This window comes from Macaca mulatta, chromosome 10 (genome assembly GCF_049350105.2).
Source record: "Macaca mulatta isolate MMU2019108-1 chromosome 10, T2T-MMU8v2.0, whole genome shotgun sequence".
In the NCBI taxonomy this organism is placed as follows: Eukaryota; Metazoa; Chordata; class Mammalia; order Primates; family Cercopithecidae; genus Macaca; species Macaca mulatta.
Genome location: NC_133415.1, coordinates 34484667 through 34511991, shown reverse-complemented (window position 1 = coordinate 34511991; position 27325 = coordinate 34484667). Strand labels below are relative to the sequence as shown.

The window sequence follows — 27325 nt, the reverse complement described above, 5'->3', positions numbered from 1 at the left end:
TCACCCAGAATGGAGTGCAGTGGCGCGATCTCGGCTCACTGCAGACTCCGCCTCCCGGGTTCACGCCATTCTCCTGCCTCAGCCTCCTGGGTAGCTGGGACTCCAGGCACCCTCCACCATGCCTGGCTAAGTTTTTGTATTTTTAGTAGAGACGGAGTTTCACCGTGTTAGCCAGGATGGTCTTGATCTCCTGACCTTGTGATCTGCCCGCCTCAGCCTCCCAAAGTGCTGGGATTACAGGAGTGAGCCACCGAGCCTGGCCTACAAATAATTTTTTAAAAATTAGCCGGGCGTGATGGTGCACACCTGTAGTCTCAACAACTCAGGAGGCTGAGGCGGGAGGATCCCTTGAGCCAGGGAAGTTGAGGCTGCAGTGAGCCAAGGTCATGCCCCTGCACTCCAGCCTGGGCAACACAGCAAGACCTTTTACAATTTTCTGTACCTTCTGGATTTTCTAATTTTTTTTTCTATTACTTTAAGCACTTTAAGAAAGGGAACAGATGTTCATTAGTAACAGAAAGTAATGGATCATTCCCGTTCGCTCATTATCTTCTAGCAAAACAGGGTGGGCCACAGGTGAGTTCTGGCGGTGGGGTTCAGGCGGGGTGGCCGGAGCAGCCTCTGAGTGCTGCTGGGTGGTGAGATCAGTTGACGGTGACGCGCCTCCTCTCTGACTTCCTCCCCACTTCCTCCCAAAACTGTCTGCTTCTGACTCCACGCCAAAACCATCCTTAGCCACCTCCACGCTTGAAAACTAGAGTCTGGAGTGGTGAGGAGGTAGGACTCGGTATCTAGAAATACTCTTGGACGTGCAGCACCTGGGCGCTGGAGGACTAGCCCGGGGCCAGCCACAGCAGCACGGTGTCTACCGTTGAGGGGTTCTTACAGTGCTGAGGAGAGAGTTCCTGAAGCCCCCATGACCCCATCTCTCTCCTTCCCTGCAGGCAGCTTCGGTTCCTAACTCGCATCCTTCATTCCGCAGAGCGGAGACAGCGCCATGGTTCTTCCCTGCCCTTTGGCCCTGGACAGTCACCAAGGCCAGGCCTTTTTGTTCTCTATGAAGTTCTCTCCCAGTAACCCTTGTTCTCTAGGCTATTTCCCTAACCCCTCCCTCTCCACGTCATTGTTTTACTGTGAAGTGTCTCCTCATTGGCCTCTCACTGACCGCCCTCAACCCATTTCTTCCAGAATAATTGTCCTCATACCACATTCAGTGCGGTATTTTCCCCCTTAAAAGCATTCGGTGTGGCCGGGCAGTGGCTCACGCCTGTAATCCCAACACTTCAGAAGGTGGAGGCGTGTGGATCAGCTGAGCACACGAGTTCAAGACCAGCCTGGGCAACATAGCAAAACCCCATCTCTACAAAGACGTTTTTAAAAAATTAGCCTGGCATGGTGGCATACACCTGTGGTCCCAACTACTTGGGAGGCTGAGGTGGGAGGATCGCTTGAGCCTGGGAAGTGGAGGTTGCAGTGAGCTGAGATTGCGCCACTGCACTCCAGCCTGGGCGACAGAGCCAGATCTTGTCCCCCTGAAAAAAAGAAGTATTCAGTGTTTTGTTATTGCCTACAGGATCACGTTTAAACATTCACTTTTCATGTTGTGAAAATGCCAATCGAAAAGAAAACCAAAAAAATGCCCTTTTAGGAGGGCACATACTGTCTCTAGCCACCCAGGCTCTCCGCATGTGGCCTAACCTGCCTTTGCTGCCTCCTTCCCACAGTTCTGTTCCCTGAACCCTCTGCTCATACCACGCCCACATCTAGGCTCTGCACACCCCACCTTCTGCTTCTAAATTCTTCCTTATGCTTTTTTTTTCTTTTTTTTTTTGAGACGGAGTCTCGCTCTGTCACCCAGTCTGGAGTGCAGTGGCCAGATCTCAGCTCACTGCAAGCTCCGACTCCCGGATTCAAGCGATTCTCCTGCCTCAGCCTCCCGAGTAGTTGGGACTACAGGCACGTGCCACCACGCCTGACTGATTTTTGTGTTTTTAGTAGAAACGGAATTTCACTATGTTGGCCAGGCTGGTCTCGAACTCCTGACCTCATGATCCACCCACTAAGGCCTCCCAGAGTGCTGGTATCACAGGCGTGAGCCACCGTGCCTGGCCAATGCTCCCTTATTATTATTATTATTTATTTATATATGTATTTTTCGAGATGGAGTCTCGCTCTGTCACCCAGGGTGGAGTGCAGTGGCGCGATCTCAACTCACTGCAAGCTCCACCTCCCAGGTTCGAGCGATTCTCCTGCCTCGGCCTCCTGAGTACCTGGGATTACAGACATGCGTCACCACGCCCAGCTAATTGTTGTATTTTTAGTAGAGACATATCAAATTCCTTCTTAATATGATTCAGTTATCGAATGTGAATTGTGAATGCACTTGTCTTCCCAATGCACAGTGACACAATGTCATGGCCAGATGCTGCATCCCGAGCAGTGACAGGGTGCCTCTGTCGTCCAGGTGGCTGATTTCCTAGTCCTTTCCCACTTTGATTCCAGAGTTTCAGGTGTGTCTTCTCATTGTTCTGTATCCCAGCACTTAGATTATGATTTATACACTCTAAATTCCTTCAGAAAAGATGATAGAGGAGGCCTGGCGTGGTGGCTCACACCTGTAATCCCAGCACTTTGGGAGGCCGAAGCGGGCAGATCACGAAGTCAGGAGTTCGAGACCAGCCTGGCCAACATGGTGAAACCCCATCTCTACTAAAAATACAAAATTAGCTGGGCATAGTGGTGTGCGCCTGTAATCCCAGCTACTGGGGAAGATGAGGCAGGAGAATGGCTTGAATCCAGGAGGCAGAGGTTGCAGTGAACCAAGATCGTGCCATTCACTCCAGCCTAGGTGACAGAGCAAGACTCCGTCTCAAAAAAAAAAGGAAGGTGAGGAAATGTGGGCCATTGGCTGCCAGTCTGAAGCATTCAGCAAACCTTAAATGACTCAATAGTTGAACAACTGTCCCTTTGTTGACCAAATTCTTTGGCAGCATAGCAAGTGCCCTGGCCAGGCAATGTGGCTGCCCCGGTTGCCGTTTGCTGCAAGAACGCCCCTTGCCGGGGATCCTTCAGGCCTATGTTGAGAGAACACAAGGGCTTCCCTGTGGCGGGGTGGGCTGTGTCACTTTACAAGTCTATTCCCGGCCAGGCGCGGTGGCTGACGCCTGTAATCCCAGCACTTTGGGAGGCCGAGGCGGGCGGATCACGAGGTCAGGAGTTCAAGACCAGCCTGGCCAACATGGTGAAACCCCATCTCTACTAAAAATACGAAAATTAGCTGGGCGTGGAGGCATGTGCCTGTAGTCCCAGCTACTCGAGAGGCTGAGGCAGGAGAATGGCGTGAACCTGGGAGGCGGAGGTTGCAGTGAGTCGATATCACACCACTGCACTCCAGCCTGGGTGACAGAGTGAGACTCGTCTCTTAAAAGAAAAAAAAAAGGGGCTGGGCGCGGTGGCTCAAGCCTGTAATCCCCGCACTTTGGGAGGCCGAGACGGGCAGATCACGAGGTCAGGAGATGGAGACCATCCTGGCGAACACAGTGAAACCCCGTCTCTACTAAAAAATACAAAAAACTAGCCGGGCGAGGTGGCAGGCACCTGTAGTCCCAGCTACTCAGGAGGCTGAGGCAGGAGAATGGCGTAAACCTGGGAGGTAGAGCTTGCAGTGAGCTGAGATCCGGCCACTGCACTCCAGCCTGGGCGACAGAGTGAGACTCCGTCTCAAAAAAAAAAAAAAAAAAAAAAAAAAGGAAGACGTCTATTCCCATCAGTGCTGGAACCAGTAGGATTTCAATTCTGTGGAGGGCAAGGCCTTGCTTTGTTCCCCAGCTGTGTCCTTGCTGCTTAGAACTGCAAATGGCATACAGTAGTCACTCAACAAATATCTGTAGAGTGACTAACACGTAGGCTTGTGGGTTGCCTTGGGGAGCAATTATCAGCCCTGGTGCCAGGTTTGGGGTTTTCATGGTGCTGTGACTCCTTTCATACCTTGCCTGGCTAATGGTTTCATCTTTGTTGCCTGTTTACTCATGCCTTTACTGCTGCCAGGAATCTTGTCAAGTCACAGGCTTTGATTACCACAGGCCTGCTGAAGGGAACTTCTGGGGCTGGATGTGCAGCAGCTTGGTACAGCCTCGGGGTAGGAAGGCACACGCTCCCGCCCAATGCTCGTCATGGGTGGAAACACTCACGTCTGTCTAGCTATGCTGTGGAGTGGCCCTGGGATTACGGTGTCCCTGATTTCTCTGGCATCTGTTAAATACCCCTATTCCAGTAGCCAGGGAGCCACAATTTTGTTTTGTTTTGTTTTGTTTGAGACGGAGTCTCGCTCTGTCACCCAGGCTGGAGTGCAGTGGTGCCATCTCGGCTCACTGCAAGCTCCACCTCCTGGGTTCAAGCGATTCTCCTGCCTCAACCTCCCGAGTTCCCATGTAGCTGGGATTATAGGCATATGTCACCACGCCCAGCTAATTTTTTGTATTTTTAGTAGAGATGGGGTTTATCCATGTTGGTCAGGCTGGTCTCGAACTCCCAACCTCAGGTGATCTGCCCTCCTCAACCTTCCAAAGTGCTGGGATTACAGGTGTGAGGCACCACGCCCAGCCCACAGTTTCTAAAGTAGTAATTTAGCTCTAGAAACAGCAGGGAATGTGGTTATAAGAGCAGTCACAATGTTCTCAATTATTGGACTCCCTGGCTTCAGACAGAAACGGTTGTGTCCTATCCCTTTTTTTTTCTTTTTTTTTTTTTTTTTGAGACGGAGTCTAGCTCTGTTGCCCAGGCTGGAGTGCAGTGGCCGGATCTCAGCTCACTGCAAGCTCCGCCTCCCGGGTTCACACCATTCTCCTGCCTCAGCCTCTTGAGTAGCTGGGACTACAGGCACCCACCGCCACGCCCGGCTAACTTTTTTGTATTTTCAGTAAAGAGGGGGTTTCACCGTATTGGCCAGGATGGTCTCCATCTCCTGACCTCGTGATCTACCTGCCTCGGCCTCCCAAAGTGCTGGGATTACAGGCGTGAGCCACCACGTCTGGCCAACTGAAGTCCTTTTTTAAAAATGTATTACTTTATATAAACTGTTTTCTTTATTTCTTTTTTGAGACAAAATCTCTCTCTGTTGTCCAGGCTGGAGTGCAGTGGCACAGTCTCTGCTCACTGCAACCTTCACTTCCCAGGTTCAAGTGATTCTTCTGCCCCAGCCTCCCAAGTAGCTAGGATTACAGGCGCCCGCCACCACACAGGCTAATATTTGTGGGTTTTGTTGTTTTTTTTTTTTTTTGAGACAGACTATTGCTCTGTTGCCCAGGCTGGAATGCAGTGGCGTGATGTCAGCTCACTGCAACCTCTGCCTCCTGGCTTCAAGCAATTCTCCTGCCTCAGCCTCCCGAGTAGCTGGGATTACATGCACGCACCCCTATGTCCCACTAATTTTTGTATTTTTAGTAGAGATGGGGTTTCACTATGTTGACCAGGCTAGTCTCGAACTCCTGACCTCGTGATCTGCCACCATGCCCCGCTAATTTTTGTATTTTTAGTAGAGATGGGTTTTCACCATGTTGCCCAGGCTGGCCTCGAACTGCTGACCTCAGGTGATCCACCCTCCTCGGCCTCCCAAAGTGTTGGGATTACAGGCATGAGCCACTGTACGCTGCCTTTTTTTTTTTTTTTTTTTTAGGGGGCATAGGGTTTCGCTCTGTTGCCCAGGCTGGAGTATAGTGGCATGGTCTTGACTCACTGCAGCCTCTACCTCCTGGGCTCAAACAATCCTCCCATCTCAACCTCCTGAGTAGCTGGGCCACCATGGCCAGCTAATTTTTTGTGTTTTTGTAAAGATGGGGTTTTACTATGTTGCCCAGGCTGGTCTTGAACTCCTGGGCTCAAGCAAGCCACCCGCCTCAGCCTCCCAAAGTGCTGGGATTACAGGCATGAGCCACTGCCCCCGGCGGAACTTGAGAACTAGAATGTGTCTTTTGTGCACTACAATGTCACCAGACCGGGAGCAGTGCCCAGCACTCAGTAAATGTCTTCCTGAATGGATTAGTGTAGCACCAAGAGAAAGACTGCTGTCTCCCCCGCCCCTCCTTTCTTCTCTTACCCAAAACAAAATAGCTGGAGGCAGCAAAGAATTGCTGGCAGCCTGGAGAGCAGTGTGGAGTGCGGGAGAGCTGGGGACCCTAAGGCAGCTTCCGGGCACCGGAGAGAAGAGGCCCCTCAGGGCCTGGGCCAGCCTGCGCCCAAGCAGAGAGCATCAGGAGAGCTGTTCCTGACAACGCCCCTCTAAGGTTAAAGCAGCCCCATTCCGGCCTAGCACGGTGGCTCATGCCTATAATCCCAACACTTTGGGAGGCTGAGGCAGGTGGATCACCTGAGGTCGGAAAAAATACAAAAATAAAAATTAGCTGCACGTGGTAGCACCTGCCTGTAGTCCCAGCTACTCCAGAGGCTAAGGCTGGAGAATGGCGTGAACCCGGAAGGCGGAGGTTGCAGTGAGCCGAGATCGCGCCATCACACTCCAGCCTGGGAGACAGAGCGAAACTCCATCTCAAAAAAAAAAAAGCAGGCGGTTGGGCGCGGTGGCTCAAGCCTGGAATCCCAGCACTTTGGGAGGCCGAGACGGGCGGATCACAAGGTCAGGAGATCGAGACCATCCTGGCTAACATGGTGAAACCCCGTCTCTACTAAAAATACAAAAAACTAGCCGGGCGAGGTGGCGGGCGCCTGTAGTCCCAGCTACTCGGGAGGCTGAGGCAGGAGAATGGTGTGAACCCGGGAGGCAGAGCTTGCAGTGAGCAGAGATCTGGCCACTGTACTCCAGCCTGGGCGACAGAGCGAGACTCCGTCTCACAAAAAAAAAAAAAAAAGAAGCAGGCCCCTCCTCAGAAGCTGTTGTAATTGTAGCTTCCGCTTGTCAATTAGGAATATAATGTAGGTTGGTTTCTCAACAAGATCACATGAATTTCAGAAAACACAGTTTAATAGTCAAAAAAGTAACCGTGGAGCATCTTAAGTGTTTTTTGTTTGTTTGTTTGTTTGCTTTGTTTTGTTTTTTGAGATGGAGTCTTGCTCTGTCGCCCAGGCTGGAGTGCAGTGGTGCGATCTCGGCTCACTGCAAGCTCCGCCTCCTGGTTTCAGGCCATTCTCCTGCCTCAGCCTCCCAGGTAGCTGGGACTACAGGCGCCCGCCACCTCGCCCGGCTAGTTTTTTTTTTTTTTATTTTTCAGTAGAGACGGGGTTTCACCGTGTTAGCCAGGATGGTCTTGATCTCCTGACCTCGTGATCCGTCCGTCTCGGCCTCCCAAAGTGCTGGGATTACAGGCTTGAGCCACCGTGCCCGGCCTTGTTTTGTTTTTTGAGATGGAGTCTCACTCTGTCGCCCAGGCTGGAGTGCAGTGGCACCATCTCGGCTCACTGCAAGCTCCACTTCCTGGGTTCAGGCCATTCTCCTGCCTCAGCCTCCGGAGTAGCTGGGACTCCAGGCACCTGCCACCACGCCTGGCTAATTTTTTGTATTTTTAGTAGAAACGGGGTTTCACTGTGTTAGCCAGGATGGTCTCCATCTCCTGACCTCATGATCCGCCCGTCTCACCTCCCAAAGTGCTGGGATTATAGGCGTGAGCCACCAAGCCCAGCCCTTTTTTTTTTTTTTTTTTTTTTTTTTTAGACAGAGTTGATCTGTCACCCAGGCTAGAGAGCAGTGGTGTGATCTCAGCTCACCACAACCTCTGTCTCCTGGGTTCAAGCAATCTCCTACCTCAGTCTCCCAAGTAGCTGGGATTACTAGCCCACCACCATGCACAACTAATTTTTGCATTTTTAGTAGAGACAGGGTTTTACTACGTTGCCCAGGCTAGTCTTTTTTTTTTTTTTTTTTTTTGACACGGAGTCTGGCTCTGTCGCCCGGGCTGGAGTGCAGTGGCCAGATCTCAGCTCACTGCAAGCTCCGCCCCCGGGGTTTACGCCATTCTCCTGCCTCAGCCTCCCGAGTAGCTGGGACTACAGGCGCCCGCCGCCTCGCCCGGCTAGTTTTTTTGTATTTTTTTAGTAGAGACGGGGTTTCACCGTGTTCGCCAGGATGGTCTCGATCTCCTGACCTCGTGATCCGCCGGTCTCGGCCTCCCAAAGTGCTGGGATTACAGGCTTGAGCCACCGCGCCCGGCCGCCCAGGCTAGTCTTGAACTCCTGAGCTCAGGTAATCCGCCCACCTCGGCCTCCCAAAGAGTTAGGATTACAGGCATGAGCCACCACGCCTGGCCATCTTAAGTATTTTATTGTAGTTCTGAGACACAATGAAAGGGATTCCTAGTTCATAGCAACTCCTCTTTTTTTTTTTTTTTTTTTTTTTTGAGACGGAGTCTCGCTGTGTCTCCCAGGCTGGAGTGCAGTGGCGTGATCTCGGCTCACTGCAAACTCCGCTAGTTTTTTGTATTTTTAGTAGAGACGGGGTTTCACCATGTTAGCCAGGATAGTCTCGATCTCCTGACCTCGTGATCCACCCGCCTTGGCCTCCCAGCAACTCCTCTTAAAATCCTTTCCCATCCCATCTGCTTCCTCTGGCGCCACTCCCATGCCTCTGTCCAAAATGCCCCAGACATCCTTTCCTCCAGCCTCAGCAGGCTGTATCCTGCTCTCTCATTCCCCTTCCTTTTTTTTTTTTTTTTTTTTTTTTTTTTGAGACGGAGTCTGGCTCTGTCGCCCGGGCTGGAGTGCAGTGGCCGGATCTCAGATCACTGCAAGCTCCGCCTCCCGGGTTTACGCCATTCTCCTGCCTCAGCCTCCCGAGTAGCTGGGACTACAGGCGCCCGCCACCTCGCCCGGCTAGTTTTTTGTATTTTTTAGTAGAGACGGGGTTTCACCGTGTTAGCCAGGATGGTCTCGATCTCCTGACCTCGTGATCCGCCCGTCTCGGCCTCCCAAAGTGCTGGGATTACAGGCTTGAGCCACCGCGCCCGGCCGCTTCCTTCTTATCTGATCCCCAGAGTCCAAAAGTTCAAGGATTCTGATTTGAATCCCAAAGTCCAAAAGGTTTAGGAAGGGAAAAAAGTGGAGCAAGCGGGCCGCATGAGTCCACTAGTGACGTGCGTCCTCGCCCATCTGTGAGGTGTGTGTTTCTCTGACCACAGGGGAGGAAGCTGCAGCCCAGGGAGGCCGTGACTTGCCGGGAAGGTGGCTCGGGCCAGGCTGCACTCAAAACCCGTGCTCTGTCCACATTGCTGCGGGGCCAGAGCCAAGGAAGCTTCCACTTCTTCCCTCAGCCAGCCCCAACAGCGGCTACCCCAAGGAGCCAGCAGCCCTGTGTCCTGGGATCCCCAGTCCCTGCAGAATGGCCCACCAAGATCTGAGGTGAGCGGGGTGGGGGCAGCCAGAGGCCCTGGCCCCTGGGCCTGGGGAGAGAGTCACTATGGTGATAGCACATCCAGGTTTCTGAAGAACAAGCTGAGTCCTGGGGAAGAGCAAGAACCCTGCTCCCCATATCACATATACACTACCTCTACTGCGGCAAATACATACACACAAGCTTCTGTGCACGTGTATATTATTGTTCAACATAGTTCGTTTGGGTTCATCTTCTCTGACTGCCAAGTTTAGTGCACAGTTCTCTTTATCGTCCCAAGTTTCTTCCTTTGTGAAAGGCCCACTGTCATCCACTCTTACCACTTCCAGGTAAATCCATCGCCAAATATTTTGTTCACAGTCTGCCTCCCGCCTGAAAGATAAGAAAAGTTTAGTGGGTTCCAAGGAGTCTGAGAAGCTTTGTTTTCTATATCTGGTCTTCCAAAGCTCCTATACCCAGCAGCGTGGGGGGCATGTTATCTCAACTGTGGCTTGACTTTTGGCTGGAAGAGATCACCTCAGGGGCTGACCGACTTGAAGCCCTCACTGTGGGAAGTGCCTGTTCTCTTATTATGAACAATAGCTGGCATTCTCCCCAGGCACGGTTTCCATAGTCCTCAGCAACCCTGGAGTGAGTTCCACGGGAATGCAGGCCCAGAGAGGCAAGGTCACAGTCGGGATGCAAACTCGGTTCCGCCTGACCTTCAGCCAGTTTGTGTGAGAACCGCACACGTGGCTCCAGGCCTGCGGAAGAGCCAGAGGGCGGGCCGGGGAAGCTCGGGGCAGAGCGGTGCCCTGGTGGCGGCCCATGGGGGCAGAGCTGGGCTCCTCCCAGAAGCCCCTGCAGGTCCCAGCTCCAGGGACTTCCCTCCCGGGTTGCAGCAAGATGCCTCAGCCCTGGTGAGTGCGGCTGTCCTGTCTGGACCAGACCTGGGCCAGGGAGGCTGAAGAGCATCTCTGGACACCTGTGGGGCTGCGGTTCCCCACTGTCTGTGCCCCTGCCCATTCCTGGCTGCATCCGCTCCCTAACCTGCCCCTCCCTCTGCCTCTCTCCTCCCCGTGTCCTAGCATCACAGCCAAACTCATCAATGGAGGTGTAGCAGGGCTCGTGGGGGTGACCTGCGTGTTCCCCATCGACTTGGCCAAGACTCGCCTGCAGAACCAGCATGGGAAAGCCATGTACAAAGGAATGTAGGTGCTGGTGGGCCAGCGTGGAGGGCAGAGGCGCCCGGAGGAGGGATGGGGCCCCCTTCCCTCCAGTCTCCAGGCAGCGCGCGTGAGCGTGGGGGCTGGGGAGCTGGTCAGCTGGGATGTGCCCGCGGGAGCAGGGCATGGAGGGGGCTGGGCGGCCTGCTGCACCCTGACTCCTACTCTGGCCTCTGCTTTCAGGATCGACTGCCTGATGAAGACGGCTCGGGCAGAGGGCTTCTTCGGCATGTACCGAGGTGGGCTTCTCAGGCCCCCCGGGAGGCTGGGCAGCAGGTGTGAGCGTAGGGGACCTGGGGAACTGGTGTTCCTTCCGTTGCTGCGGGGATGGGGCCGGGGCTGCCAGGGGGTCCTTCCTGATGAGCCTCTGTGATCCTGGGTGGAGTCAGAGGCAGCCCTGGGTCCCGGTAAGGCTTCCAGAGACCCCCAGAGTACACCCCCGCCACCGCCTCACTAAGAGCAGGCGAGCCCACCCTGCCTGCCGGCCTCTCTCTGCCTGGCTAGAAGCGAAGAGAGAGAGGGTCCTGAGCGCCTGGCAGGGAGTTCCGGGTGCCTCCTCCCCAGCACGGTCCAGCGCTGCCACGGTCCCTGCGGGGCCCCCAGCCAGCAGGCCACCTTGGACAGTGGATCCAAAGCTGGAGTTGAGCAGGAACTCATATGCTGTGCCACCGAGAAGCGAAACACAAACCCTGGAGAGCCCGGAGCCAGCAGCCAATGGGACTGGCTTGTGCGGCACCGAGGAGCAGAACCCCAGTCCCTGCGCCTGGCGCCTGTCACTGGGAACTGCTGGTTTATCATCCGCGACCCCACCAGCAGCAACAAAAATAAAATGGCTTCCTGATAACCAGACTGAGGAGTCCGCAAGAAAAAAATACGTAAAAAGAGGAGAATGTGGAGCCGGGCGTGGTGTCTCACGCCTGTAATCCCAGCACTTTGGGAGGCCGAGGCGGGCGGATGACGAGGTCAGGAGATCGAGACCATCCTGGCTAACGCGGTGGAAACCCGTCTCTACTAAAACTACAAAAAATTAGCCGGGCGTGGTTGCGGGCGCCTGTAGTCCCAGCTTCTCGGGAGGCTGAGGCAGGAGAATGGCGTGAACCCGGGAGGCGGAGCTTGCAGTGAGCTGAGATCCGGCCACTGCACTCCAGCCTGGGCGACAGAGCCAGACTTCGTCTCGAAAAAAAAAAAAAGAGAGAATGTGGTAGGGAGTGGGAATGGAAAGTTATTTCAGTGAAATAGGCCCGGGAGCCCCACCTGGCCCCCAAGATGCCCTTCACTCAGAGACTGGCCTGGCTAGGGCTGAGGGGCAGACCCGGGGAACTGTTATTTCTGGGATGGCCTTGACTCCCCATCTTGTCCTTCACTTCCAGGGGCTGCTGTGAACCTCACTCTGGTCACTCCGGAGAAGGCCATCAAGCTGGCGGCCAACGACTTCTTCCGGCAGCTGCTCATGGAAGATGGGTATGGCCAGGTGGAGTGGGGTTGGATCCTTCACTGTGTGTTTTTAGGGAGAGATGGCAGGAAGAAGATTTCAGCCGGGCGCGGTGGCTCAAGCCTGTAATCCCAGCACTTTGGGAGGCCGAGACGGGCGGATCACGAGGTCAGGAGATCGAGACCATCCTGGCTAACACGCTGAAACCCCGTCTCTACTAAAAAATACAAGAAAACTAGCCGGGCGAGGTGGCGGGTGCCTGTAGTCCCAGCTACTCGGGAGGCTGAGGCAGGAGAATGGCGTGAACCCGGGGGGCGGAGCTTGCAGTGAGCCGAGATCGCGCCACTGCACTCCAGCCTGGGCGACAGAGCGAGACTCCATCTCAAAAAAAAAAAAAAAAAAGATTTCAAATGTGCCTCATTTTACCTGCCTGCATGCATTTCAGTATGTGCACCCAGGGCTGAGGGTTGCTGGAGAGTGAAGGCAGACAACGAGCTGGTATACTTTGGAAGTGTGACAGATAATATAGACAATATAGAATACACCGACAAATCCATCAACTAGGCAATAAATTTTTAAAAATCAGCCACCAAGCTGGGTGCAGTGGCTCATGCCTGTAATCCCAGCACTTTAGGAGGTTGAGGAAGGAGGCCGCTTGAGCCCAGGAGGTCAAGGTTGCAGTGAGCCCCCGGGCGCGGTGGCTCAAGCCTGTAATCCCAGCACTTTGGGAGGCCGAGACGGGTGGATCACGAGGTCAGAAGATTGAGACCATCCTGGCTAACACGGTGAAACCCCGTCTCTATTAAGAAATACAAAAAACTAGCCGGGCAAGGTGGTGGGCACCTGTAGTCCCAGCTACTCGGGAGGCTGAGGCAGGAGAATGGCGTAAACCTGGGAGGCGGAGCTTGCAGTGAGCTGAGATCCGGCCACTGCACTCCAGCCTGGGCGACAGAGCCAGACTCCGTCTCAAAAAAAAAAAAAAAAAAAAAAAGGTTGCAGTGAGCCATGTTGGTTCCACTGCACGTCAGCCTGGGCAACGGAGTGAGACCTCGTCTCAGGAAAAACAAATCAGTCCCCAAACACTTTGTAGCTCTCTCTGTGCCTCACATTGCCCCAGTGATGTTCCTGAAGGGATCAGGGACAACGCCTGGCCTGGGTAGTTTCTCTGTCACTGTTTTCAGCTTCCGCGCAGTGCTACCTCCCTAGCAGGCTTTGTTTTCAACTTAGTCCCCTGTCAGTACAGAGACCACAACTAAGGGCTAGCTGATGACTTGCCCAGCTGGGTGAGTGGCAGCCACGGAGGCCATCCAGGGAAAGTCCCCCTCTCACAAGAGGGCAGCTGCGGCTGAAGGAGCCTGACGCCTGTTCCCATAGGATGCAGCGGAACCTGAAGATGGAGATGCTTGCCGGGTGTGGGGCTGGGATGTGCCAGGTGGTGGTGACCTCTCCCATGGAAATGCTCAAGATTCAGCTGCAGGATGCTGGACGCTTGGGTGAGGCCTGTCCCCACCTCCTATGGGAACAGTAAAGGGCTGGGATTGGAACCAGGCACATCCCACATCCCACCCTCATTTGCTAGGCTGTGTGACCAGTCAACTTTCCAAGCAGGTAGAAGTCTTTGGCCAGGCATGGTGGCTCACGCCTGTAATCCCAGCACTTTGGGAGGCCGAGGCAGGTGGATCACTTGAGGTCAGGAGTTCAAGACCAGCCCACCCAGCATGGTAAAACCCCGTCTCTACTAAAGATACAAAAATTAGCCAGGTGTGAAAAAAAAAAAGTCTTCGTTTATGGTTACCCATTTCATCAATGCTGCCAGCTCCAGAACAAATAGCAGAAACGAGAATGTTGATTCAGAGGGTCAGAAAATACTTTATGCTTCTGTCATATTTTCTTCACAATTAGACTTGATTTCCTAAAGATTTTAAGAAATGCCGCCGGGCGTGGTGGCTCACACCAGTAATCCCAGCACTTTGGGAGGCCGAGGCAGGCGGATCACCTGAGGTCAGGAGTTCAAGACCAGCCTGGCCAACATGGTGAAACCCCGTCTCTACTAAAAATACAAAAATTAGCCAGGCATGGTGGCAGGTGCCTGTAATCCCAGCTACTCGTGAGGTTGAGGCAGGAGAATCACTTGATCCCAGGAGGCGGAGGTTGCAGTGAGCAGAGATGACGCCATTTGCACTCCAGCCTGGAGGACAAAAGCGAGACTTCATCTCAAAAAAAAAAGAGAGAAATGCCAATGACTGGCTCACTGAAACCTCCAGTCAGTAAGTATTTTGTGCTGTAGAAGCTGGCTTTTGGTGGAAAGGCATAAAAAGGGATAAGAAAATCATTCTCATTCTTTTGTTTTTTCCTGGAAGAGAAGTTTGGCCCTTTCCTAAATCCTGGTCCTCTCAGAACGATGGAGTGGTGTTGGCTTAGCATGGTACACTCCTGTAATCCCAGCTACTCGGGAGGCTGAGGCAGGAGAATCACTTGAACCCGGGCGGCGGAGGTTGTAGTGAGCGATCGCACCACTGCACTCCAGCCTGGGCAACAGAGCGAGACTCTGTCTCAAAAAAAAAAAAAAAAGCAAGCACTATGGAGTGGTGTAGATGCCACAACGCATATAGTAAAAGCTAGAGCTGGCCAACCGTGGAAGGGATGTGGGGGCCTCTCCTTAGGGCTAAACCACAGCGACCAAATTAAATACACTAACCCATAATGCACCTAATGCAGCACCTGGCAACGGGCATACAGTCCTCAGTCCATGCAGTGCCCTTCCCTTCCTCAATTCAGATGTGCACATGTGCTGTGCAAGAATTCTACCAGATTTCTACATTGAATCAGACCAGCCTGGACCAAATAAAACTGCGGGAGAATAAAGTTAGGCACAGATGAGTCCCCACTGTGTTTAGTTTTTCAACCTGTGTAAGAAGTTTAGTATTCCAAAAGCATTTAGAAAGAAGTAAAAGATAGGATATCAATAAATTATGGTGCATGTAAAGATGACAATGGGGAAAATAATGTTCATATTGATCAACTAATTACTTAAAGTTAATTGTTTGCAGCCTGCACCTAGATTACTACCATAAGAAAATATGTGCCTGCCAGGTGCAGTGGCTCACGCCTATAATCCCAGCACTTTGGGAGGCTCAGGTGGGCGGATCACCTGAGGTCAGGAGTTCGAGACCAGCCTGGCCAACATAGTGAAACCCTCTCTCTACTAAAAATACAAAAATTAACCAAGTGTGGTGGTGTGCACTTGCAGTCCCAGCGGCTTGGGAGGCTGAGGCAGGAGAATCGCTTGAACTGGGGAGGCGGGGGTTGCAGTGAGCCAAGATCAGGCCACTGTACTCCAGCCTGGGTGATAGAGCAAGATCCCGGAAAAAGAAAAGAAAAGAAAAGAAAATTTGTGCAAAGGCTGTGTGCAGTGGCTCCCAACACTTTGGGAGGCCGAGATGGGGGGATCACTTTAGCTCAGGAGTTTAGGACTAGCCTGGGCAACATAGTGAGACCTTGCCTCTAAAAAAATACAAAAATTAGCCAGATGTGCTGGCATGGGGCCATGGTCCTGGATGTGCTGGCGTGGGGCTGTGGTCCTGGACGTGCTGGTGTGGGTCTGTGGTCCCAGGGACTCGGGAGGCAGAGGTGGGAGGATTGCTTGAGCCAGGAAGGTTGAGGCTGCAGTGAGCGATTGCGCCACTGCACTCCAGCCTGGGTGGCAGAGCAAGACCCCGTCTCAAAAAAACAACGAACAAACAAAACAGGCCGGGTGTGGTGGCTCACGTCTGTAATCCCAGTACTTTGGGAGGCTGAGGCGAGTGGATCACCTAAAGTCGGGAGTTCAAGACCAGTCTGACCAACGTGGAGAAACTCCGTCTCTACTAAAAATGCAAAATTAGCTGGGCGTGGTGGCGCATGCCTGTAATCCCAGCTACTCAGGAGGCTGAGGCAGGAGAATCACTTGAAACCAGGAGGCAGAGGTTGCAGTGAGCAGAGATCGTGACATCACAGTCCAGTCTGAGCAACAAGAGTGAAACTCCGTCTCAAAACAAAAACAAAAACAAAAGCAAAACAAAACAAAAACCACAAAAAAAGAAAATGTGGCCCGGGCACAGTGGCTCACACCTGTAATCCCAGCACTTTGGGTGGTCAAGGTGGGTGGATCACGAGGTCAGGAGTTCGAGACTAGCCTGACCAACATAGTGAAACCCCGTCTCTACTAAAAATACAAAAAATTTGCCAGGCATAGTGGCAGGCACCTGTAATCCTAGCTACTTGGGAGGCTGAGGCAGGAAAATCACTTGAACCCAGGAGGCGGAGGTTGCAGCAAGCCAAGATCGCACCACTGCACACACCAGCCCAGGCGACAGTGCGAGACTCCGTCTCAAGAAAAAAAAAAAAAGGAAAAAAAAAAAGAAAATGTGCGTGATAACTAGATTCCTAGTATGAAATATTTTCAGCCAGGCGCGGTGGCTCACGCCTGTAATCCCAGCACTGTGGGAGGCCAAGGCGGGTGGATCACGAGGTCAGGAGTGGCCAACAGAGTGAAACCCCGTCTCTACTAAAAAAATACAAAAAATTAGCCGGGCATGGTGGCGGGCGCCTGTAGTCCCAGCTACTCAGGAGGCTGAGGCAGGAGAATGGTGTGAACCCAGGAGGCGGAGCTTGCAGTGAGCTGAGATCGCGCCACTGCACTCCAGCCGGGGCAACAGAGCAAGACTCCATCTCAAAGAAATATTTTTCTGGTGGATACCAAACAAATTTGGGACGTCGTTGGGAATAGCTTCCTTTTGGCAAGGACTTATAATCTAAGCAAAGCTTCTCAAACACAGATTTAGGAAAATAAATATTCACAGAATTTCGGTGTCATAAATCCCATTGTTGTTAATGGGCCTCACAGCATTTTATTTTACTATTATTTATTTATTTTATTATTATTTATTTATTTTTGAGGCAGAGTTTCACTCTGTTGCCCAGGTTGGAGTCCATTTGTGCTATCTTGGCTCACCACAACCTCTGCCTCCCAGGTTCAAGTGATTCTCCTGCCTCAGCCTCCTGAGTAGCTGAGATTACAGGTATGCACCAACACATCCGGCTAATTTTTGTTTTTGTATTTTTAGTAGAGACAAGATTTCTCCATATTGGTTAGGCTGGTCTCGAACTCCCGACCTCAGGTGATCTGCCCACCTTGGCCTCCCAAAGTACTGGGATTACAGGCGTGAGCCACCACGCCCAGCCACCTTACAACATTTTAAATGTGGTATAATTCCATTGTAATTAGTAATATTGAACTTATCAAATGATGGGCTCTGAATTATTTAAAGAATCAAATTCTACCAAATAGGGAAGGGTGGGACGGACCTGCTCACCTCATCTTGGAGGGCGAGCAGAAGGAGGTGCCATGGAAGCCTGAGGGAGACATTCCATCCTATTAGCACCTTAGGGCATGGGAATTTCACGTATGTTCTGCCTAACGGTGAAAAGCAACAAATTATTTTTGTGTCTAAAAATCACCCAGGCCAGGCACAGTGGCTCACACCTGTAATCCCAGCACTTTGGGAGGCCAAGGCAGGTGGATCACCTGAGGTCAGGAGTTCGAGACCAGCCTGGCCAACATGGTGAAACCCCATCTCTACTAAAAATACAAAAATCAGCTAGGTGTGGTGGTGCATGCCTGTAATCCCAGCTACCAGGGAGGCTGAGGCAGGAGAATCGCTTGAACCTGGGAGGCGGAGGTTGCAGTGAGCTGAGATCACACCACTGCAAAAAAGAAACCCAAAATAAGTAAAAATAAAAATGATCTACATAGGCTGAGAAATGGTCTAGAAATGGAAGCCAGATCAAATCCAGTTTTAATGGGAGGGCAAGGAATGGAGCCCTAAGGAATGTAGCGGAGAAGCAAGCGGGCCAGGCTGTGGCCGTGCTCTTGGGAAGCGTTCTCAGCACTGGGATAGCTCCTGAGATACTGTAGACCTTAGGAAGACATCCTTAGAGCCAAAAATTAACATTCTAAAATTAGGACATTCTTCCGGATGCCAGTCGAGGTGTCAGCCTGGCCTCTGAACTGCCTCAGGGGCAGGGATTGAGAGCCACACTCAGGAGTGTTTTGTCGCATCTGTCGGGGACCAGGTAGTGATGGGGTCTGTCCTTTCCCTTCCAGCCGTCCATCATCAGGGCTCAGCCTCAGCACCCTCCGCCTCCAGGTCCTACACAACGGGTTCGGCTTCCACCCACAAACGCCCCTCTGCCACCCTCATCGCCCGGGAGCTGCTCCGCACCCAGGGCCTGGCTGGGCTCTACAAGGGCCTGGGTGCCACCCTCCTCAGGTGAGCCTCTCTTCCGGTTCCCTAGGACAAGTGCATGGGGGAGGGCGTGAGGGCCGGAGAGCTGGCTGTCCTATCTGCCGCTGTGTCCTTCCCAGAATACCCAAATCCAGGTGAGCAGACGATTTCCGTGCTTCCTGTTTTGTCCAGAACTGGCCAGGGTGGCACAGAATGGGTACCTAGAAGACTGAAGTTTTAGGCCCCTTGCGTAGCGATGACCAGCCCCACAGGAAGGCTGCGTGTTTTGTGGCCCAAAGGCACCTAAGAAAGCCCCTGTCTACAGAGGACCGCAGAGTTCCTAGTAAATGGGTGGCCATGTCCCTCATCTTCCCTTGGCCTGCCTGCCCCTGCACAGAACACGTTTCCAGCCTCGGACTTGCCTCTGGCAGTCAAGAGGCTGCAGGTGCTGCAGGGCAGAGGAAGGAGCTGGGAGGGCAGGACAGATGGCAGTAGCCCTTTTGTCCCCTGCTGTCCCGGGCACTGAAGAAGGGGTGAGTCCCAGCGGCTTCTCTGTGAGCCCCATAGCTGACAGCAAAGCTCATCGTCTCACCTCGGGTGGCAGCCCCAGGGCGGCTCGGAGCTCAGAGTTTCTCCTCCCTCTTCTGCAGAGATATCCCCTTCTCCATCATCTACTTCCCACTGTTCGCCAACCTTAACCACCTGGGGTTCAACGAGCTCGCCGGTAAGGCGTCCTTTGCACATTCCTTCGTGTCAGGCTGTGTGGCAGGTTCCGTAGCTGCGGTCGCAGTGACGCCTCTAGATGGTAAGGAGGTGGGAGACGTGTCCTTTCTATAGGATGAACAGTTAATTTTGTGCTTACAGATGGAACAGCCCGACCCTGGAAGCCGTCTGGGGTTGCAATCTGGCTGCTGGCAGAGGCTCATTAAAGGCCCTTCCGGAGAAAGTGGGCTCAAGAGACTTTCCCTCTGTTTCTCATCCCTGACACATCCCCTCACCTTCAAGATTCCTTTAGCTTTTCATCCCCTCAGAAGAGTTGTGAGCCTCAGCTGTAAATTATTGCTGATCTTTTAAAATGTGGGGTTGGCCGGGTGTGGTGGCTCACGCCTGCAATCCCAGCACTTTGGGAGGCCGAGGTGGGTGGATCACCTGAGGTCAGGAATTTGAGACCATCCTGAAACCCCGTCTCTACTAAAACATGGTGAAACCCCGTCTCTACTAAAACTACAAAACAAATTAGCTGAGTGTGGTGGCGGGTGCCTGTAATCCCAGCTACTTGGGAGGCTGAGGTAGGAGAATCACTAGAACCTGGGAGGTGGAGGTTACAGTGAGCCAAGACCACACCATTGCACTCCAGCCTGGGTGACAGCACAAGACTCCATCTCAAAAAAATAAATACATAAAATTTGGGGCTAAAGGCGGGAGCTAAACCCACTGTGAGAAGACAATGCCTCCCTCTGTGTTAGGGCTGCCCGCAGCTCCCCAAACATGCGGGCGGACTTCCTATACCAACAGTAACCTGGCCAGGTGTGGCGGCGGCTCACACCTGTAATCCCGAAACTTTGGGAGGACGAGACAAGAGCCCAGGAGTTTGAGACCAGCCTGGGCAACAAAGTGAGACCCTGTCTCTAAAAGAAGTAAAAACATTAGCTGGGTGTGGTGGTAGCGCCTGTAGTCCCAGCTACTGGGGAGGCTGAGGTGGCAAGATCACTTGAGCCCAGATGGTCGAGGTTGCAGTGAGCTGTGACCGTGCCACTGCACTCCAGCCTGGGCAACAGAGCAAGACCCCATCTCAACAAAACCAAACCAACCCACGGTAACGTGACTCATTTATTTTATAGCTGAGGCGCAAAGACGAAGACCTCCACTCAGATCACACAATGCACACCATGGCAGAACTGGTCTCACGACCTTTTTTTTTTTTTTTTTGACATGGAGTCTCAATCTGTTGCCCAGATTGGAGTGCAGTGATGCAATCCCAGCACACCACAACCTCCGCCTCCCCGGTTCAAGCGATTCTCCCGCCCCCGCCTCCCGAGTAGCTGGGACTACAGGCATACGCCACCATGCCCGGCTCATTTTTGTATTTTTAGTAGAGATGGGGTTTCACTATGTTGGCCAGGTTGGTCTCGAACTCCTGACCTCGTGATACGCCCTCCTCAGCCTCCCAAAGTGCTAGGATTACAGGCGTGAGCCACCGTGCCCGGCCTATGACGCAGTTTTACATGTGGTAGCTCTAAAGGAGGACCCAGCCACTTGTGTTGAGGGGAGGACACCAAAGGTAAGCTGTTCACCACTTATTTTAACTTTTACTTCATTTAGTTCTGAAAACTCGAATCCAAACCCTCAAGAAAGGCCTGGGCGAGGACGTGTACAGTGGGATCACCGACTGTGCCAGGTGAGAGCCAGTGTCCCCTCAAATGGTGGCTGGGACCGGTTCCTCTGCATGGGTGAATGCCTAGGTCAGATTTAGAGACCAGCTGTAATGCTGGGCTCTGGGTTTCTCAGAAGTCTGTCTTTCCCTCACCTCTCAGAGAAAACAGGGTACTCGGAGCCTTTTTCTTCTTTGTGGTATCCCCACAGCGTCTCTCACCAAAGATTCTAGCCACATCAAGCCTATTTCCAAGGCCTTGACCCAACTGCATAAGTAACCAACCTGCACGCACCTAGCGGGCGAGGCACAGCCCCACACCCCTGGCCCCTCGCTCTTGCTGGGAAGGCACTATTCTCAAACGAGCGGTGCACAGATGGAGAGGCCGCCACCGAGGGCTGCTGGCAGACTGCCCCTGCCCATCAGCTCACCGGCTCTTCTTTCTCCCCAGGAAACTCTGGATTCAGGAGGGACCGTCTGCCTTCATGAAAGGCGCTGGCTGCCGGGCACTGGTCATAGCACCTCTCTTTGGGATTGCTCAAGGGGTCTATTTCATTGGGATTGGAGAGCGCATCTTAAAGTGTTTTGAGTAGACGGAGCTGGAGGTCAGGTCCCTGCACTCGCCACCCTCTCTCTAGCCCATTTCACTTAGCCTAGAGGGGACAAGGGCAGGCGGGGCCGCTCCGGCCTGCCTTGTCCTCTGCGTTGTAGCGCTACCTCAGTCTCAGGAGAAACAGCCCTATACTCTTAACAAGTCGAGCACAGCCTTCTTCCCCTGTGTGTCTACACTCATTTTCCTTTGTGGGCACAGCTACCAGGGGCTTTCAGAAGCCCCTACCCACCTACTTTTCAACAAGAGTAGTACTTTAGTTGTATTAATTGCAGCACCTTAACAGGTAGTCAAAATAGAAGGGTTGTTTCTATATTTTAACATCTCAGTCAAACTCGGCAATCTTCAGTCAGCTTGAGGATTTAGCATTGTTAATCTTGGACTCTATAAGAGTCCTAGCCTGATTTTTGAGGAAAAGGAGGATCAGAAGTTCAAGGGTCCATGAAAGTCCTCAAAGTCAGCACCTCGTTTGAGACCAAGCTCCCTTTCGAATCCCTGGATGGCTGAGGGGGCTGAGGCCGGCTCTAACTGGGCAGCCCGGCCCCTCCTCCAGAGCCCAGGCTCTTGCAGACCCCTCCCTGTATCCGAGGAACACTATTTGACATAAAGGTGAACGGTTACAATCTCATCTGTTCATCAGTGGGTACAGCACAGGCTGCAGTGAACGGTGCCACCATCTGCTTTTCTACGTCCATTTCAAACCCCAACATTAAAAAGGGCACAGAAGCAGACCCCCGTGACTCTTCAAACTATTACTTATGGGGGTGGAGGAACACAGCCACAGGGAAACATCTGCTTGTTAGTGACACTGGGCTTTAAGCCTTGATTCTATCCCTTCGTAAGTGCGTCGTCTTGAGGAGCTGAGTTTGCTGTGAGAGCTGTCCTCATGCACCTCGGTTCCTGCCCCATAGGCTGCTACAGGAGAAGTAATGTCACAGCAGCAGGGCCAAGTCCTAAGAAAACCAGCACCTGCTGCATGAGCTGGTGTTTACAACAGTCCCACCTACTGTGAAACCTGGGCTAACGACGAAGAGGATGGCGCCAACATGGTCAGCCTTGGGAACCTCACTGTTATGAGAACTGCATTAGAGTATGGGCCCTGGAGACAGACCTCAGTTCAAGTCCCAGCTCCACCACGTACTAGCTGCAAGGCCCTGGGCAGCTCTTAGTTGTCACTTACAGAAAAATAAAACATGGGGCAGGGGAGGAAGAACAGGGCCTCTGTGAAAGGATCTGGTTCCAGCACACAGTGACCTGCTCCAAAATAACTCGGTTTTTTGAGCCGGGCGCTGTGGCTCACGCCTGTAATCCCAGCACTTTGGGAGGCCGAGGCGGGCGGATCACAAGGTCAGGAGATCGAGACCATCCTGGCTAACCCGGTGAAACCCCGTCTCTGCTAAAAATACAAAAAACTAGCCGGGCGAGGTGGCGGGCGCCTGTAGTCCCAGCTACTCGGGAGGCTGAGGCAGGAGAATGGCGTGAACCCGGAAGGCGGAGCTTGCAGTGAGCCGAGATCGCGCCACACACTCCAGCCTGGGCGATGGAGTAAGACTCTGTCTCAAAAAAAGAAAAAAAAAACTTGGTTTTTCTCACTCGGGCAACACTAACACAACTATTTCCTCGATAAAGCTGTACAGCGCTTCTAGAGGCCAGCCCACACTGAACAGCCATGTGGGGTGTGTGGCACATCACAAGGGTGGAAAGAACGCTCCCCTCGCGGGTGATGGGCTGGGAACGACGAGCAACAGCCCAGGGGACACCCAGAGGGTTAAAGGGTCCAGGTGCTGACAGCTGTCACCATCAAGTGCCACGGGGATTGGGAAAATACTTATTTTCTAGGTGCCTCAGTAAGAATTTGACTGTGTCAAAACCTAAATTTGTAGTGCTTTACACTAGAAATCACATTAAATCCATGTAACTCTTTTAATAAATAAAGCATATTCATGGCTTAGATTTTAAATCACATTTACAGATGAGGGAAAACTTCTAGGCCTAAACAGGTAACAGTCAAGCGACTACTGCTGGAAGGAGTGGTGCGCCACACGCACCTTAATAAGCCTCAAGAGTGGGGACTGCAGGGCCAAACACCAAACATCACCTCTAGGCCAGACGGAGAGTGGAGACCCAGGAAGCCCACGCGACCACCATCCGCCCCCTCCCCTAGTGCTGGAGAACCAGCTGGACACTGTGTTACTTTCAGATGAACTGGAGGTGGGTCCTGATCATATTACATGAAGCTTTCCACCACTGTGAACAATTAGGCAAGGCATGAGTGACAGGAAGGGCATCACTGATAAATACAGAGCAATACTGGGGCAGTAAAGAGGAAGCTACAGAGACATTCGTGTTTCTTCAAATATCAGAAGCTTCCACATCACAGCGGGAGAGCTGAGGATGAGCTCCACCTCCTGAAGGCTTAGTCCAAAAACTTCCTGTTGGCATTTGCACCAAACAAGGCTCCCCGGACCTCTGGCATCATCTGTGGGGAGAAAGTGTAATAAACACGCAATGTCAGCTGGAGGAGTTGTAGAGTACCGCACATCTTAACCACGGGTGGAAAGCCACGCACCTACACGGCTGGGAAGGACGCACAAAGCCACGCACATCAAAGCCACCCTTTCGTTCCCTGAAGCACAGTAACACATTCATTGGTGAGAAGCTTAACTCATCCCAAATCTGGGGTTCAGGCTGCTTACAAAAGGGACACATTAAAAAAAAATAACAAAACCCTAAAGTCACTACTATCTCAGACTTAACTCATTATCATCATCTCACCACTATATGCTAGGTCACCTACACTCTTTCTTCAACAAACATTTACTGAGTGCCTACTGTGGCCACAGCGGCCGCACAGAACACTTCCGATGCCAGTTTAGGCTGGAAGCACTTGCTACAGCCACTGATGAATCCTTAGGAGGACTTAACCCTGGATTTCTAAGACTCTGCTGTCCAACAGGGCAGCTCCAGCTCCAGCTGGTTATTGTGTGCTGAGAAACTGAATTTTTCGGTTTAATCAAATATCCGTGAGTGAGTAGTGGCTATGATACTGGATGAGACAGTGGCTACTAGGAAACAATGTTCTGAGGTTTAAGTTACCAGAATATGAAAAAATCAAGGTGAAAGTGCTTTAGTTATAAGACAAGTATCTGCATAAACAGTAAACTGCCCATCTAGGTCAGGGAATAAGTAGGTTAGCAGCCACAGCAATAGACTACCACTAGAAGGCTAGAAGATGCCCAGCATTTTAGAACAAATAGAATTTTCCTGGCTTGTCTCCTAGAGTTCATGTGTACAAATCTGGAAACATCTGAAAAGCCAGCAGCTTTATGATAATTCCTTTAAACAAGTATTTGCGGCCTCGTGCGGCGGCTCACGCCTGTAATCCCAGCACTTTGGGAGGCCAAGGCGGGTGCATCACCTGAGGTCAGGAGTTTGAGACCAGGCTGGCCAACATGGTGAAACCCTGTCTCTACTAAAAATACAAAATTAGCCGGTGTGGTGGCGCGTGCCTGTAATCCCAGCTACTCGGGAGGCCGAAGCAGGAGAATCATGTGAACCTGGGAGGTGGAGGTTGCAGTGAGTCGAGATTGCACTCCAGCCTGGGCAAAAAAGAGTGAAATTCCATCTCAAAAAAGCAAAACAAAACACAAGTATTTGCTTTAGTTTCCATGATTCCTGTTACAGAAAGAACTTGTCAGCACCTTACATGTAGTAAAATGTACAAATTTGAATCCTAGGTCAACAAAACCCTTGTTCTGAACCCAAATTCACCCTCATGTAAATGTTATCACCTCAGCAAATGCTACTGCATGCCCAATTCTCATTCTTTTTGAGCAAAAGTCCAAAAATGTGGAAAGACAGTAACAAATCCCAAATACCAGGGAATGGACATGTGCTGTCTGTCCCACTTTCAAAGTACCAGCAGACCAACTACCAAGAAGTACCGCCACACTCACCTGCTGGGCTATGAGATCCAGCCGGCTTTCCAGGGTGTTGGAAACCTTTATTTTACGATCCCCATTATAGATCTCAACTCCACCAGCTCTGCAAAAAAAAGCACAGGAAATAATCATTTTCAAAGAGTTGAGAAAGATACAAGGTACCCTTTACTCCCGCAGAGGAATGCCCTCGTCTTGGTGTGTAGACTGCGCAACCTAAGCAAAAGGCCTGAAAGGAACTGAAAAAGCTTCTGAAGATGTAATGCACAGTTGGTTTCAAGACACCCCCATCCCCGCCCAGATGTCCATTATATGAAACGGTGTAGTATTTGCGTACAACCATCACACATCCTCCCCTATATTGTAAATCATGTCTATAGCACCTAAACTAGCTAATACAATGTAAATGGTTGTTACACTGTAGTGTTTAGGGAGTGAAAAGAAAAAGTTGGTTGAATTCACAGGTGTGGACCCCAAAGATACAGAGAACTGACTGCATTCATCTCAATAACTCATTTACCAGGTGACACTGTGTTTTTTTGTTTTTTTTGAGACTCACTCTGTTGCCCAGGCAGGAGTGCAATGGCGCCATCTCGGCTCACTGCAACCTCTGCCTCCTGAGTTCAAGCAATTCTCCTGCCTCAGCCTCCCAAGTAGCTGGGATTACAGGCACTTGCCATCATGCCTGGCTAATTTTTGTATTTTTGTAGAGACGCAGTTTCACCATGTTGCCCAGGCTGGTCTTGAACTCCTGACCTCTGGTGATCCACCCACCTTGGCCTCCCAAAGTGTTGGGATTACAAGAGTGAGCCACCGCGCCCGGCCTGTGTCAATTTGATTTTATGTTACAGAACCTGTTTTATCACAGCCAGCCCTCCCCAACAAAATGAAAAAGGGAGGATTTCATCTCAGTTTGCAAATCACTCAGAGTCCTCATCTGAATGATTTCTTAAGCCCAATCCTGCTCATCACTGATAAGGCCCTATCACGACTGCATGTGTGTCTGATAAAAGACGCCACTGCTGGCCGGGCGTGGTGGCTCACCCCTGCAGTCCCAGCATTTCGGGAGGCCGAGACAGATGGATTGTTTCCATTCACAAGTTTGAGGTCAGCCTGGCCAACATGGCGAAAGCCCATGTCCACTAAAAATACAAAACTTTGCTGGGCACCGTGGGGCACCTGTAGTCCCACCTACTTGAGAAGCTGAGACAGGAGAATTGCTTGAACCCAGGAGGCAGAGGTTGCAGCAAGCCAAGATGGTGTCACTGAACTCCAGCCTGGGCAACAGAAAGAGACCCTGACTCAAAAAAAAAAAAAGAAGCCAGGTGCGGTGGCTCACGCCTGTAATCCCAGCACTTTGGGAGGCCGAGGCGGGCGGATCATGAGGTCAGGAGATTGAGACCATCCTGGCTACCATGGTGAAACCTGTCTCTACTAAAAATACAAAAAGTTAGCCGGGCGTGGTGGCGGGCGCCTGTAGTCCCAGCTACTCAGGAGGCTAAGGCAGGAAAATCGCTTGAACCTAGGAGGCAGAGGTTGCAGTGAGCCGAGATCATGCCACTGTACTCCAGCCTGGGTGACAGAGCGAGACTCCGTCTATTAAAAAAAAAAGCGTCCAAGGGACTTTCTTCAATGTTAGTGGTGTGGCTAGGTGGCCTGAGACAGGCTGGTGAAATCGATAAAATGACGCTGGCTCTCCCCTTGTCAGGAGTTTCTACTGCCTACTCCAACTACACTGAGAAATGTTCTGTCATTTCCTCACAGTCATAAAATTACCACCCGTGGCCGGGCGCGGTGGCTCAAGCCTGTAATCCCAGCACTTTGGGAGGCTGAGATGGGCGGATCATGAAGTCAGGAGATCAAGACCATCCTGGCGAACACAGTGAAACCCCGTCTCTACTAAAAAATACAAAAAACTAGCCGGGCGAGGTGGTGGGCGCCTGTAGTCCCAGCTACTCGGGAGGCTGAGGCAGGAGAATGGCGTAAACCCGGGAGGCGGAGCTTGCAGTAAGCTGAGATCTGGCCACTGCACTTCAGCCTGGGCAACAGAGCGAGACTCCATCTCAAAAAAAAAAAAAAAAAAAAAAAAAAACCACCCGTACTTGCAATTCTATCTCTAAGGAACCTAATTACTAGGCATACACAATTCTTGTTTTGACAACTATTACTCAG

General features: G+C 51.9%; 2 protein-coding genes across 40 annotated transcripts in view; one reads left to right on the top strand and one right to left on the bottom strand.

Moving 5' to 3' along the window:
* The window catches only part of SLC25A18 (solute carrier family 25 member 18), a 28237-nt gene extending 6394 nt beyond the window's left edge, over positions 1-21843 (top strand). For 4 of the 37 annotated variants that reach the window (XM_028828014.2, XM_028828010.2, XM_077950925.1 and 1 more), the window contains exons 3-11: positions 9252-9339; positions 10399-10521; positions 10720-10775; positions 11907-11997; positions 13343-13461; positions 18114-18279; positions 18885-19039; positions 20557-20632; positions 21057-21843. In XM_028828014.2, coding sequence (XP_028683847.2) covers positions 9320-9339; positions 10399-10521; positions 10720-10775; positions 11907-11997; positions 13343-13461; positions 18114-18279; positions 18885-19039; positions 20557-20632; positions 21057-21198 — 948 coding nt within the window. In that variant the 5' untranslated portion in view covers positions 9252-9319 and the 3' untranslated portion in view covers positions 21199-21843. Of the gene's footprint in view, positions 1-403; positions 1309-8929; positions 9340-10398; positions 10522-10719; positions 10776-11906; positions 12008-13342; positions 13462-18113; positions 18280-18884; positions 19040-20556; positions 20633-21056 lie in introns of all 37 variants that reach the window. The other 33 variants (XM_077950921.1, XM_077950917.1, XM_077950920.1 and 30 more) reach the window with 15 other exon arrangements.
* A 1281-nt stretch (positions 21844-23124) lies between these two features.
* The window catches only part of ATP6V1E1 (ATPase H+ transporting V1 subunit E1), a 38949-nt gene continuing 34748 nt past the window's right edge, over positions 23125-27325 (bottom strand). For all 3 annotated transcript variants that reach the window (XM_015149662.3, XM_015149663.3, XM_077950980.1), the window contains 2 exons: positions 25172-25259; positions 23125-23694 (listed from right to left, as the gene is read on the bottom strand). In XM_015149662.3, coding sequence (XP_015005148.1) covers positions 23632-23694; positions 25172-25259 — 151 coding nt within the window. In that variant the 3' untranslated portion in view covers positions 23125-23631. The remainder of the gene's footprint in view (positions 23695-25171; positions 25260-27325) is intronic.